General features: G+C 41.9%; 1 protein-coding gene across 1 annotated transcript in view; it reads right to left on the bottom strand.

Annotated features, from left to right (window-relative positions):
- The window catches only part of MYZAP (myocardial zonula adherens protein), a 117,029-nt gene that overhangs the window by 12,489 nt on the left and 89,185 nt on the right, over positions 1–15,355 (bottom strand). The window contains exon 12 of the mRNA XM_061157246.1: positions 6,790–6,890. Within this exon, the coding sequence (XP_061013229.1) occupies positions 6,790–6,890 (101 nt within the window). The remainder of the gene's footprint in view (positions 1–6,789; positions 6,891–15,355) is intronic.

Below are 15,355 nucleotides of genomic sequence, written 5' to 3'. Positions count from 1 at the left end.
ACCTGCCAATGCAGGAGAGTAATACCTTGCTATTTGCAAAACATGGATGGACCTTGAGGACATTAGGGTAAGTGAAATAAGCCAGACAAAGTATCTTATTCATATGTTTAAAAAAAAAAAAAGAACAAAAACACAGATACTGAGAAAAGATGGATGATTGCCAGAGGAAGGGGTTGGGGGAGGGGTGAAATGGGTGAAGGGGGTCAAAAGGTACAAACTTCCAGTCATGAGGATGTCATGTACAGCATAGCAACTATAGGTAATAATACTGTATTGCTTGAGAGTTGCTAATAAATCATCACAAGAAAAAAGTTTTATAACTATATACAGCTACCCAGGTGGCCCAGCAGTAAAGAATCTACCTGCAGTGCAGGAGACGCAGGTTCGATCCCTGCATTGGGAAGATCCCCTGGAGAAGGAAATGGCAACCCACTCCAGTATCCCTGCTGGGAAATTCCATGCACAGAGGGACCTGGCGGGCTACAGTCCATGGGGTTGCAAAGAGTCAGATAAAACTGAGTGACTGAACAACAACGACAACAAACACCTATTACCGTTCCGTGATTTTCAACTATGGTTGGGAGACGACTTCTTAATAAGGTATATTAGAAAGGCTTCTAAAGGGTGTGGGGGATGTTAATCTTCACATAACTCTCCCCAAGAGTTTCAATGTCTTTTCCACACTCTCCTCCTCCCCTTGAAAATGACTGTCACAGAGGCTTGTGACACTCCTGGAAGCATCTCACTGCACCTGCTGGTCTGCACATCCTCTGCCAGCTATAATTTCGTGAAGTGTGAAAACCACATCTTGCTTATCTTCATGACCTCAGCAGCTCACTCAGGCCAGACACAGAACTGCCACTACACAGATGAATGATGAAGGGAACCAGAGGACGATGGATTTTGAGGAATGAGTGGTAACAGTTTCACCGTCACCTGCTACAGAGAGGAATCCACAAGATACAGCAGTTCAGGAGTCCCCAGTGACCCGACCAGGCAGTTTAGTGGAGTGCCACGGGCATGAGCCAGATGGCAGTTTGTGCCAACTCCTGTGAAAATTCCACAGAACAGAAATAGTCTCTGGTGACACTATCCTAAAAGCCCATAAAGTTCAGAAATATTTATAAAGGTGAACCCTCTGGGTTTCAGAAACAGGCTTTCATATCTCAACCTTTCAAAAAGAAGTGAGGTGAGTTTTTTTGGTTGATCACTAAGAAACAACAGGATTTCAAGTCAAGAACACAAATAATTTCAACCACAGAATGAAAATTCAGCCATTTTCTTTAACACATTAAGGCTATTGTTAACCTTTATTAATCCATAAAGGGGCAGTTCCCTGGGGCAAACAAAAGCAGAGTCAGCAAATAATGCCTTGACAAAAAGCTACTTTGTGTTCTGGTTTCTACAACAGAAATATGAAAATGTAGGCACTTTAAAGTACTTACTATGCGCCGGGAACTTACGACTGCAAGGAATATTTTTCATTAAAATGTACCTATTAAGACATAATTTATGAGTTTACTGGAGACTGAGTTTCACTAAAGGACAAAGGAGAGAAGTCTCTTTTCTTTCGGTACTTTGTTTTCCACTTTTCTCTTTGAAGGCTAGCTGACCTAAAATTGCTCTCAATGGCCTTAATTAATATATAGCAAACTTCTCAAATCTGACTCGTGAGTTTTGCCTTTAATTAGGTGTTTAGAAGCCCCTGGCATCATGGTGAATGCCTTTGAACCCTTCCCTCTCTCCTTGCTTTCCAGAAACCTATGCAACACAAAGATGAGACGAAGGAGGAGAAGAATTTGAGAAGGAGAACCTGGAGGCTGGGGAAGTGGGAGTAGAGAGTATGGAGCAAGTCATGAAGGAAAAAGCCAGCCCCGCTCCAGTGAGTGAGTCCAGGTGCAAAGCTCAAAGGTGAGTGCAGAACACTGAACTTACGGCAACTGGGACTGTGGTGATGGCATCAACAGAAATATGCAAACATGGCCATATACACTGGACACTTTATATCTGAATCATCTTAGCAAGTTTCAGTAGGAGTTACTATCAAAATCTTCCTCTAGGTAAGGAAACTGAGATTCAAAGAGGTTAGGCATTAGTCCAAAGTTATAGATATACCCAGAGGCAGATCCAGGACTGATTTCCAAGCCTGCTCTTAACCACAATTAGAGGATCTAACTTTGATGGAAAAAAATGTGCTCAGCTATGGATAGGGTGGGTATGAAGATGAAGTGGTGCCAGTAGGCAGCCAGGAGTGAGGACTTGTACGAAAGAGAGGTGTGAGCTACCTAAGCTCTCCAAATCTCGGTTTCCTTACCTAGGGGAAGATTTTGATAGTCAACTGACTTCCAATTAGAGCTGCTCTATTTTTCCTAAGCTCCCTGAGCAGCTCTAATTGTTAAGTCAGTCGTGTTTCACTCTTTGCAACCCCGAGGGGCTGTAGCCCGCCAGGCTCCTCTGTCCGTGAAATTTCCCAGGCAAGAGTATTGGAGCTGGTTGCAGTTTCCTACTGCAGGAGATCTTCCCTACCCGAGGATCAAAGCTGGTTTCCTGCTTGGCAGGCAGATTCTTAGCCACCAAATGCTGTTAGCAGTAGCACAGCATGTGAAACCTGCAGGTCTAGGGAGAAACGGGCCGCAGGCGCCACACAGCTCCACAGCAGCACGGGCTTTGTGCCCAGGGCCTGGGGCACACCGCAACACCTGCAACACAGCTGACCAAAGACCTCATCAACCCCTGGGGCTTCCAGAGTTCTACACGGTGTCCAGTGTAAACCACTGAGAGCTGAAAACTTCAACACATACTGGAGCACAAGCCACTCGATTAAGCCGTCAACCAACCAACCCAATCAGAAAAATGGTCAGGAAGCCATAATAGACGTTTCTCCAAAGAAGAAGAAATACAGATGGCCAGGAGGCATATGAAGAGATGATCAACATCACTCATTATTAGAGAAATGCAAGCCAAAGCTACCATGAGGTACCAACTCACCAGTTAGAACAGCCATCATTAAAAAGTCAACAAACAACAAATGCTGGAGAGGATGCTGAGAAACGGAACCCTCCTACCCTGTCAGTGCAAATGTAAGTTAGTGGATCCATGATGGAGAGCAGAGATTCCTCAGAAAACTGAGAAGAGAATTACCATATGATCTAGCAGTGCCACTCCTGGGCATATATCTAGACAAAACTCTAATCTAAAAAGACATGCACCCCGATGTTCATAGCAGCACTATTCACAATAGCCAAAACATGGAAACAGCCTAACTGTCTATTAACAGATGAATGGATAAAGATGTGGTACATATTTACAACAGAATATTTACTCAGCCATAAAAAAGAACAAAATAATGCCATTTGCAACAACATGGATGGACCTAGAAATTATCATATTAAGTGAAGTAAGAGAAAAACAAATATCACTCATATGTGGAATCTCATCTTTAAAAGGTGATACAAACTTATTTTGGAGAAGAGAATGGCAATCCACTCTAGTAGTCTTGCCAGGAGAATTCCATGGACAGAGGATCCTGGCAGCCTACAGTCCATGAGGCTGCAAAGAGTCAGACACGACTAAGCAGCTAACACACAAACTTATTGACAGAACAGCAGCAGACTTACATCAACAACTTAGAGTTCCCAGAGGGGAAGCACCGGGGAGAGGGTAAACCAGGAGCTCGGGTGAACACACGGACACTGCTATGTATAAAAACCAGGAGCTCGGGATGAACACACGGGCACTGCTATGTATCACACAGATAACCAACAGAGCCCTACTATATATATATCACGGGGAACTCTATTCAATATCCTGTGATCGCCTATTGAGAAAAGAATTGAAAAAGAATGAACACATGTATGACTGAATCACTTTGCTGTACCTGAAAGTTACACAGCATTGTAAACCAACTATACTCCAATAAAATGTTAAAAAAAAATACTTGATACCGTGTCTCATATGTAAAGTCAAGTTTTGATTTAGATAATAGGAATACTAGCTATTTATTAAGTTCTTAACTGCAGTTACCATGCTAAATTCTTTACATACATGTTTTCATTTAATCCTCGTAACAGTCCAATATGATTTGATACTGTCATCTTCATTCCCATTGTAAGGATGAAATCACAGAGGATTAACGGAGACTGAGGAACTGGCGCAGGGCTGTGCTCAGCTGGCTGGGCAGGGGCCCCCACAGCCTGAACCTTCCCAGCTGGAGGGTACGGCAGAAGACCCAGAAGGAAGAACAGAACTCACCTGCATAACAGGCTTAATTCATTACTTTTTACAGATCTAAGATAGTTGGGGAGCCTGTTTTTAAAATATTCTTGAAAACACCATGGAATCTTTTATTAGTTAGATGCCAGTTTGAAGTCCCCAGTTAGAACCAGGGATTCTTTTAGAACATATGTAACACAATTTAGCAATCTCTACTGAGCATTTTAAAACTACAAATGTACCACACCAGGACTCCCAGAGGTATGGTTCAAATCCTGGCTCTGTGGCTTCTAGGAAACCCCTGTATCTCTCTGGGCCTCAGTTTTGGTATCTATGAAACAGGGAGATTAGATCTGGGGCTGGGGGTTCCCATTTGATTGTGACCACAGAAGTCTTTATTCAAGCAAAATCTTACTTGAAATCTAACACATAAAACACACTAAACACTGAGTTTCTCGGGTTGTTTTTTTTTCTGTGAGGGGGGACGGTCCGCACAGGCCTGCTCCTTGCTTACCTCGTCACCCCCACCCCGAAGCCCCTCCTGGAGCCCGAGCACAGAGCGCACAGTTCCAAAAAGCACAGGTGGGAACCCCGGCCCCGCCTCACCTCTCAAGAGGCCGTGCGCCTCGCCCCCCAGCCGTGCACAGCGCCTCTCACATAGTAGGCACTTCATAAATACTTGTGAGAGAGAGAATGAAAGATTACCCTGCCTTTTCGGAAATGGGGAGACGTAGTTTTCATTTCCTCTGCTGATTGCCCCAGGTAGTTAAAGTGCTAAGATGGATCCTGGGGGAAACCAAATGTTACATTTATGGAAAAGCTGCTTTTAGATACTGAAGTGGCTTCCAAGTTCAGCGTGGCCATAAGTTAAGGGTCTGTCAGCACTTCCATTATGAACACCGCTTTGTGGTTTCATAACTTAGCCATAAAAGTTTGCTTCAGGCTATCCCTCGGCATACAAACTGAAAACCCTGTTTTAGGCCAAAATGTGGGAATTAGAAAACAAACAATTTATTGGTTTCAGACATAGTTTTGTACCCGTCTCAACCAAATAAGATTTATTATGTGGGCAATTAGAGGGGACTAAGCCACTTGGTTCTCGAAAAATAAAAAAAAGAGGAAAATAGCCAAACTATTTATATTTTAACAGTTGTCCCTGGGTATGATCAGTCATTCTTTTGGGTCCTATTTTTGTCAAGTACTTTATCCCCTGCATTGATGAGACCTGGAGTCTATTTATACATTCTTTTTCCTTCTTTTTTAAACATTTTCTGTTAATGGAATCAGAATGAAAAATACTGCCTTGTTTTTACCAAAAAGCAAGCAACGTAAATGAGACTTATCTCAAAAAAATAAATAAAAGACCTTAATCCTGCTTTTGGTAAGTATTTTGAGAATGGCAAGTATCTCATTTTAATGAACAAAAAAAGACAACATCAGTAATGAATAAACAGGGATGTGAGACATAGTTCTACAGTGTGAGAACTGGTTAGCGCTGAGAAGTCACCTGGTCAACTCACTGACTTACCAGGTCAGGAAACGGAGGCCCCAGCTAACAAGAGTCCAGCCTGAACATGGCCCGCAGCTCGTAACCCCGAGGACGAGAGCTGGGTCTTCTACAGCCCAGCTTGGCGATCAGCTCATTCCTGTTTCCCACGGATGTAACCATTCAAGGCCAGGAGTCTACATTTTCCTGACCTACTCATGTCTACCACACACACACACAGGCTCCTAACCACACAAGAGTACGCCGTCCTGAACACAGCGGGTGGTGCTTCGTGACTCTGGTTACCCGAATCACAAGCCATGGCCCATCGGTGCCCTTGGTATGCACTCGTTTTCTGTCCTCTTGGAGCCAAGCACAGTTTTGAGCACCTGGAGACACGGGGTGGGTTGCTGAGTCACACGCGCTAACCTGACTAGGGAGAGACCCAGGTACTGGGCTTGTGAGCAGCTTAACAACACATGGCTCAGTCCTCTAGCTCAGAAAGGCAGCTGAACAAACCAGGCTATAGTTCCTATTTATCTGCTTATGACCGAAGAGATGATGTATCTGTGAATCTGGTCTAGTGCGTGACAACACTGTTACAGTACTAGGGAGCAGCAGGGTTTAGAGTCTCCCTACTCTGTTACTAAAGCACCTCACGGGGCCCTCTCCCACTGTTGAGAATGTCTGCCTGTACACCTGATTTCTCTTGCAGCCTGCACTCCAGGGCAGGAACCCTATCTAATTCCTCTCCTTATCATCACTGTCTGGCACAGGGGAGGTACTCAACAGATGTGTGCCGAATGAACAAATAAATGAATAGATAAAGGACCAAATGCACACACTTGCTGATGGGGCTCATCTTCTCTCTGCAGTGGCTTCCCCAGGTCTCTTCTGGGCCATGCATGCCCTAGGCCTCCACACAGTCTCCCCACTCCACAGAACCAGCCAGACCTCTCAGCAGCCACCACTTCTCTTTGCAGAAATACTTTTGATAGAAAGAATGCAATTCTGGGAACAACAGCATAGTCAAAGTATTTTCTTGAGTCAAAGGGGAATTGGATTTGGAACAATAGGAAATTCTTAAATACCTGGGTAGAAGATCACAGCCCACTCCAACCTCTCTGGTTTCCACTTCAGTCTTGGACTGGGTTTCTATTAAATAGTCCAACCTGCTTTGTAGTTCATTATTCTAGAGATGAGAGGGAAAAGGGCTGTTAGTAAAGCAAATGTGTTCCCTCACAAATACGTATGATACAATTTATATGTATTATCCGGATTTTCCCCTAGATACAGACATCTATCATGGTGTATTTTTAAGTGCCTCTTATACAGTAGGAATTGAAGGAATACATTGACTGAATCCTTACAGATAGCTTTATGCGCATGGACATACATATGTATCCAATTTTACCTGAATGGAAACAAACAAAATATCCCACTCTGTACCATTATTTGCTGCTTTTCGCCCACTCAACAATGTGTTGTGACTCCTTCCGTGTTTATTAGCTTTCTTTTTATGTCAACAAACTATTTTAATGGGTTCATAGCATTCCATTGTATGGATCCACATTATTTAACTAGTCTCTTACTGATGACCTTTAGATATTTATCACTTTTTTTGTAATTATAAATAAGGTACAGCTCATGTTTTAAAACTCCCTCATTAAACTATAAAATGAGTTTAAGTCTATTAACTTAATTTAGAGGGAAATACCTCTGTAACTTAATAATTAGTATTTCGTAGGTGTGGAAAATTCAGAATCTCAAACATATAAAGTAGAACAAGCTCCTTGGGATTAAAATTAGCATTCTGAAATAGTTTTTTTTTTCCCAGGCCAGAGCCAAACATTACATAGGTTGATGATTAGATGCTCAGGAATTGGAAATTTGCCCCATGGGGGAAATGAAGGACAAAGGAGCAAGAGAGTTGAGGATGCTGAAATGAAAACAGATGAAGTGCTGCTGCCTAAAACTCAAAGGACAGAAAGACACACCTTTAAAAAAATTCAGTGGTTATCTCTGTGTATAGAGATTTTTTTTATTTCATTTTTAAAGTTCTATGTATTTTCTGTAAGGCTAAATTTTCATGAGGCAATAACCATAACTATGTTCCTGACTGTATTCCTCAGAACACAGTATGTAGTATATGCAAGATAAATATGTATTGAATAAATGTATAAATGCCTTTGAAAGTGTGTTAGTCGCTCAGTCATGTCCAACTTTTTGTGACACTGTGGACTGTAACTTGTGGTTCCTCTGTCCATAGGACTCTTTTCCAGGCAAGAATACTGGAGTGGGTTGCCATGCCTTTCTCCAGGGGATCTTCCTGACCCAGGGATCAAACCCAGATCTCCTGCATTGCAGGCAGGTTCTTTACCAACTGAGCCACCAGGGAATGAGTGTTTTATTTGCATAACCAGAAAAAAATTAAGCACTTGTCTTTTCTAAGCTGATACTGAAGCTAAGGCACTGTATTCTAAGACACTCAACAACACATGAAAGTTGAAAAGTTGTTTGGAAACAGAAGCTCATTTGTTCTGAAAGAGCTCCTGCTCTGGGTGGGTGATACCAAGGTGCAAAGCAGCAGCTCTGGTGCAGACTCACGTTCTGCAGGATGTAAAGGTCTAGGAATCCCTTCTGATAAATGGGAAACAGTGTAAAGGAAGAGAACGCGCTCCAGGTTCCCTAGCTGCTGACAAACCATGACTGATCTGTGGGCTCGGCATCCGTCACCTGGTGCTCTGGGAGAATGGTGTTGGCTAACTGCCAGGGGTTCACCACCATTTACACACACACACATACACACACACGCACACACACTGCTTCCCAACAGTATCTGAACTCTCCCATTCATACAGAAAGAGAGGCCTGCGCATTAACAATCAACACTCTCACTGTTTCATTCTTTCTCAGTGTAGACTGTAATCATGAGGATTCGGTAAAATGCAGAGAGCTGAGTACCTATAGTTAGGGGGCATAAAGGCAACGTTAGCAAATGTACCCCAATTGGTATACAGTGACTAGTGGACTTGTAGTCCTAAGTCTTTTGTTCTATTTCAAAGGAATTCTTGTACAAATCAAGCTTCCCTGGTGACTCAGATGGTAAAGAATCTGCCTGCAGTGCAGGAGACCGGGGTTCAAACCCTGAATCAGCTATTCACTGAAGCACTGATATGAAAATCTTTAACTTTTAAAAATGTAATACTATTAGTTAAAAAAAAAAAAAAAACTCTTTGAGTATCTGCTGGGAATCAGGTAGTATGTAAAATCAAGTGAGGGGAGGAAGTTGGCAGCTAAAGAAATAGGGCATAATTTGTAACCTTTGAGGAATTCAGTCTTTTGGGTTACAGACATCTAAGCAGAAAACAACATAACAAACTCCTAAGTCTCATGCCAGAAGGACCCAGAAAATATCATGGGGGCACTTCAGAGGGGATGTCTAACTCAAAATGGAGGACTGAATTGTCTGTGAAGATTTTCTGGAGTTATGCAAGAGACAGAGAGTAAGGGAAATAAAAGGAATGAGTAATCCAGAATTATGGAAGAATACTAGGTTGAGAACAGGCACCTGACTGTAGTATACAGGGACGGAGGAGTTAGTTATGAAGGGCTGTGTGTGCTATCACCAAGCCTCTACACCCAGGCCCATAAGACCAGACTCAAATTTTACTTCAAACACTTGGGCTCCAAGTGAAAACTGTATTGGGAGGAAATAAAACTATAGGGAAGGAAGATCAGTCAAGGAGGTCACTGCAATTTTCTATGTAGAGTGAGAGCCGCACTTCTAGTATATAAGAGGAAGCAGTTAAATACAGCCTCCTCAAAAATAAACAATGGAGAAAAAGACAGTCTCTTCAACAAGTGGGGCTGGTAAAACTGGTCAACCACGTGTAAAAGAATGAAACTAGAACACTCTCTAACACCATACACAAAAATAAACTCAAAATGAATTAAACATCTAAATGTAAAACCAGAAACTATAAAACTCTTAGAAGAAAATACAGGCAGAACACTCTCTGACATAAATTACAGCAAGATCCTCTATGACCCACTTCCCAGAGTAATGGAAATAAAAATGAAAACAAACAAATGGGACCTAATTAAATTTAAAAGCTTTTGCACAATGAAGGAAACTACAAGCAAGGTAAAAAGATAGCCTTCAGAATGGGAGAAAATAATAGCAAATGAAGCAACTGACAAAGAATTAATCTCAAAAATATATAAGCAGCTCATACAGCTCAATACCATTAAAAAAACCCAATCAAAAAGTGGGCAAAAGAACTAAACAGACATTTCTCCAAAGAAGACATATAGATGCCTAATAAACACATGAAAAGAAGCTCAACATTACTCATTATTCAGTTCAGTTGCTCAGTTGTGTCCAACTCTTTGTGACCCCATGAATCGCAGCACGTCAGGCCTCCCTGTCCATCACCAACTCCCGGAGTTTACTCAAACTCATGCCCATCAAGTTGGTGATGCCATCCAACCATCTCATTCTCTATCATCCCCTTCTCCTCCTGCCCCCAATCCCTCCCAGCATCAGGGTCTTTTCCAATGAGTCAACTATCACATCAGGTGGCCAAAGTATTGGAGCTTCAGCTTCAGCATCAGTTCTTCCAATGAACACCTAGGACTTATCTCCTTCAGGATGGACTGGTTGGATTTCCTTGCAGTCCAAGGGACTCTCAAGAGTCTTCTCCAACACCACAGTTCAAAAGCATCAATTTTTCGGCGCTCAGCTTTCTTGACAGTCCAACTGTCACATCCATACATGACCACTGGAAAAACCACAGCCTTGACCAGACGGACCTTTGTTGGCAAAGTAATGTCTCTGCTTTTTAATATGCTGTCTAGGTTGGTCATAACTTTCCTTCCAAGGAGTAAGCGTCTTTTAATTTCATGGCTGCAGTCACCATCTGCAGTGATTTTGGAGCCCCAAAAAAATAAAGTCTGACACTGTTTCCCCATCTATTTCCCATGAGGTGATGGGACCAGATGCCATGATCTTAGTTTTCTGAATGTTAAGCTTTAAGCCAACTTTTTCACTCTCCTCTTTCACTTTCATCAAGAGGCTTTTTAGTTCCTCTTCACTTTCTGCCGTAAGGGTGGTGTCATCTGCATATCTGAGGTTATTGATATTTCTCCTGGCAATCTTGATTCCAGCTTGTGCTTCTTCCAGCCCAGCATTTCTAATGATGTACTCTGCATATAAGTTAAATAAGCAAGGTGACAATATACAGCCTTGACATACTACTTTTCCTATTTGGAACCAGTCTGTTGTTCCATGTCCAGTTCTAACTGATGCTTCCTGACCTGCATACAGGTTTCTCAAGAGGCAGGTCAGGTGGTCTGGTATTCCCATCCCCTTCAGAATTTTCCACAGTTTATTGTGATCCACACAGTGAAAGTCTTTGGCATAGTCAATAAAGCAGAAATAGATGTTTTTCTGGAACTCTCTTGCTTTTTCGATGATCCAGCAGATATTAGCAAGTTGATCTCTGGTTCCTCTGCCTTTTCTAAAACCAGCTTGAACATCTGGAAGTTCTCGGTTCACGTATTGCTGAAGCCTGGCTTGGAGAATTTTGAGCATTAATTTACTAGCGTGTGAGATGAGTGCAATTGTGCGGTAGTTGGAGCATTCTTTGGGATTGCCTTTCTTAGGTATTGGAATGAAAACTGACCTTTTCCAGTCCTGTGGCCACTGCTGAGTTTTCCAAATATGCTGGCATACTGAGTGCAACACTTTCACAGCATCATCTTTCAGGATTTGAAATAGCTCAACTGAAATTCCTTCACATCCACTAGCTTTGTTCATAGTGATGCTTTCTAAGGCCCACTTGACTTCACTTTCCAGGATGTCTGGCTCTAAGTGAGTGATCACACCATTGTGATTATCTGGGTCATGAAGATCTTTTTTGTATAGTTCTTATGTATATTCTTGCCACCTCTTCTTAATATCTTCTGCTTCTGTTAGGTCCATACCATTTCTCTTCTTTATTGAGCCCATTTTTGCATGAAATGTTCCCTTTTTCTAACTTTCTTGAAGAGATCTCTAGTCTTTCCCATTCTGTTGTTTCCCTCTATTTCTTTGCATTGATCACTGAGGAAGGCTTTCTTATCTCTCCTTGCTATTCTTTGGAACTCTGCATTCAAATGGGTATATCTTTCCTTTTCTCCTTTGCTTTTTGCTTCTCTTCGTTTCACAGCTCTTTGTAAGGCCTCCTCAGACAACCATTTTGCCTTTTTGCATTTCTTTTCCATGGGGATGGTCTCTGATCCCTGTCTCCTGTACAATGTCACAAACCTCCGTCCATAGTTCATCAGGATCTCTGTCTATCAGATCTAGTCCCTGAAATCTGTTTCTCACTTCCACTGTATAGTCCTAAGGGATTTGATTTAGGTCATACCTGAATGGTCTAGTGGTTATCCCTACTCTCTTCAGTTTAAGTCTGAATTTGGCAATAAGGAGTTCATGATCTGAGCCATAGTCAGCTCCAGGTCTTGTTTTTGCTGACTGTATAGAGCTTCTCCATCTTTGGCTGTAAAGAATATGATCAATCTGATTTTGGTGTTGGCCATCTAGTGATGTCCATGTGTACAGTCTTCTCTTGTGTTGTTGGAAGAGGGTGTTTGCTATGACCAGTGCGTTCTCTTGGCAAAACTCTATTAGCCTTTGCCCTGCTTCATTCCATACTCCAAGGCCAAATTTGCCTGTTACTCCAGGTGTTTCTTGACTTCCTACTTTTGCATTCCAGTCCCCTGTAATGAAAAGGACATCTTTTTTGGGTGTTAGTTCTAAAAGGTCTTGTAGGTCTTCATAGAACCGTTCAACTTTGGCTTCTTCAGCATTACTGGTTGGGGCATAGACTTGGATTACCGTAATATTGAATGGTTTGCCTTGGAAACGAACAGAGATCATTCTGTCATTTTTGAGATTGCATCCAAGTACTGCATTTCGGACTCTTTTGTTGACTATGATGGCTACTCCATTTCTTCTAAGGGACTCCTGCCCACAGTAGTAGATATAATGGTTATCCGAGTTAAATTCACCCATTCCAGTTCATTTTAGTTCGCTGATTCCTAGAATGTCGACATTCACTCTTGCCATCTCCTGTTTGACCACTTCCAATTTGCCTTGATCCATGGACCTAACATTCCAGGTCCCTATGCAATATTGCTCTTTACAGCATTGGACCTTGCTTCTATCACCAGTCCCATCCACCACTGGGTGTTGTTTTTGCTTTGGCTCCCTCCCTTCATTCTTTCTGGAGTTATTTCTCCACTGATCTCCAGTAACATATTGGGCACCTACCGACCTGGGGAGTTTCTCTTTCAGTATCCTATCATTTTGCCTTCTCATACTGTTCATGGGGTTCTCAAGGCAAGAATACTGGTTTGCCATTCCCTTCTCCAGGGGACCACATTCTGTCAGACCTCTCCACCATGACCCGACCGTCTTGGGTGGCCCCACACGGCATGGCTTAGTTTCATTGAGTTAGACAAGGCTGTGGTCCTATGATCAAGTTGGCTAGTTTTCTGTGATTATGGTTTTAGTATGTCTGTCCTCTGATGCCCTCTCGCAACACCTACCGTCTTACTTGGGTTTCTCTCGTTAGAGAAATGCAAATCAAAACCACAATGAGGAATCATCTCACGCTGGTCAAAATGGCCGTCATCAAAGTCTACAAACAATAAATGCTGGAGGTGTGGAGAAAAGAGAACCCTCTTACGTTGTTGGTGGGAGTGCAAACTGGTACAGCCACTATGGAGAACAGTGTGGAGGTTCCTTAAAAAAACTGGGAATACAACTGCCATGTGACCCAGCAATCCCACTGCTGGGCATATACCCCAAGGAAACCAGAACTGAAAGAGACTCATATACCCCAGTGCTCACTGCAGCACTATTTACAATAGCAAGGACATGGAAGCAACCTAAATGTCCATCGGCAATTGAATGGATAAGGAAGTTGTAGGACATATACACAATGGAATATTACTCAGGTATAAAAAAGGAATGCGTTTGAGTCAATTCTAATGAGGTGGATGAACCTGGAGTCTATTATACAGAGTGAAGTAAGTCAGAAAGAAAAACACAAATACTGTATATTAACACATATATGTGAAATTTAGAAAGACGGTAATGACTATCCTACATGCAGGGCAGCAAAAGAGACACAGAAGTAAAGAACAGACTTTTGGATTCTGTGGGAAAAGACAAGGGTGGGATGATTTGAGAGAATAGCACTGAAACATGTATATTACCATATGTAAAATAGATGACCAGTGCAAGTTTGATGCATGAAGCAGAGCACCCAAAGCCAGTGCTCTGGGACAACCCAGAGGGATGGGATGGGGAGGGAGGGAGGGGGTTCAGGATGGGGGGACACATGTATACCTGTGGCCGATTCATGTTGAAGTATGACAAAAACCATCTCAATATTGTAAAGTAATTATCATCCAATTTAAATAAATAATTCAAAAAAAAGAGACTCCTGCAAAGAATAGCTATCAACCTTGGACAGAAGACAAACAACAGCTGAGGCCTTCAGAGACTGAAGGACAGGTAAGTTTTAGACAGGAGGTAAAATGTGGAGCAGATGACAAGCATTGGCTGGGTTCTCTGTGATTCTTTTGTTTCTGTTTGCAGCTTTGCCCAAGAGCAGAATAGTCATAGTGGAGGCAGCACAAACACAGTAAAAATTTGGTAGAAAGATCATCTGTCTGGTAGGAAAAAAAACCAGTAGGAGTCTATGAGATAGAAGGGTTACCAAGAGTGAGAGGGAAGCCAAAATGGAAGGGTCAGAAAAGACTGAAATTCTATATTCTGTGTATAAACTCAGTTGCAGTCTCCAGTAGACCCCTGAACCATGTACATGTGGAGCAAAGTGAAAGAAGTATGAAGTCAAGGCTTAAAGAACTGAACTGAAATCTAACCCATCACACACCATAGCAAGGCAGGATGCAGTTGGGTCTAACCAGATTCTTTACCTTCTAAAGCAATTACAAGTCTATTTTCCTGCACATCACTGATGAAGAAGGAAAAACAAAAAAACAGAAATATAAAATATAAATAGAAAACAAATGGTAACTTTTTAACAGAAAAATACAATGCCTGAAATTAGATCAATCACTAGATTGCCCTAAGAATGGATATGCCAAAGGAAGGAGTCAGTAAACTTGAAGACACATTAATAGAAGTCATTCAATCAAGATAAGATAATGTTGAAAATAATACATGAAACTTCATGATATGTGAGACAATTTTTAAAAGCCTAACATAGGGACACTGGAATCACAGAAGGAAAGGAGAAACTGGAGCAGAAACAATAGTCAAAGAACTAATGTGGGGGGCAGTAGGGTGGGAGGTAGTACTTCAGGTTCTTGGAGAAAACAAAGAATGGCTGAAATTTTCCCATATTTGGTAAGAGACATAAATTTATATAAATTCAAGAATCTCATCAAACTCAGACAACAAATTCAAAGAGAAACCTACCTTGGCATATCACAAACTACTGAAAAACACAAAGAAAAATCTTGAAAGTCATCCTGTTATATATAGGGAAACAGTAATCTGAATTACCAAAGGTTGCTCATCAAAAAGTATGAAAACCAGAAGACACTGAATACTAATGAAGGAAACTGTCAACCTAG

This window comes from Dama dama, chromosome 12 (assembly GCF_033118175.1).
Source record: "Dama dama isolate Ldn47 chromosome 12, ASM3311817v1, whole genome shotgun sequence".
NCBI lineage: Eukaryota > Metazoa > Chordata > Mammalia > Artiodactyla > Cervidae > Dama > Dama dama.
This window is presented reverse-complemented; position numbering and strand designations above follow the sequence as displayed.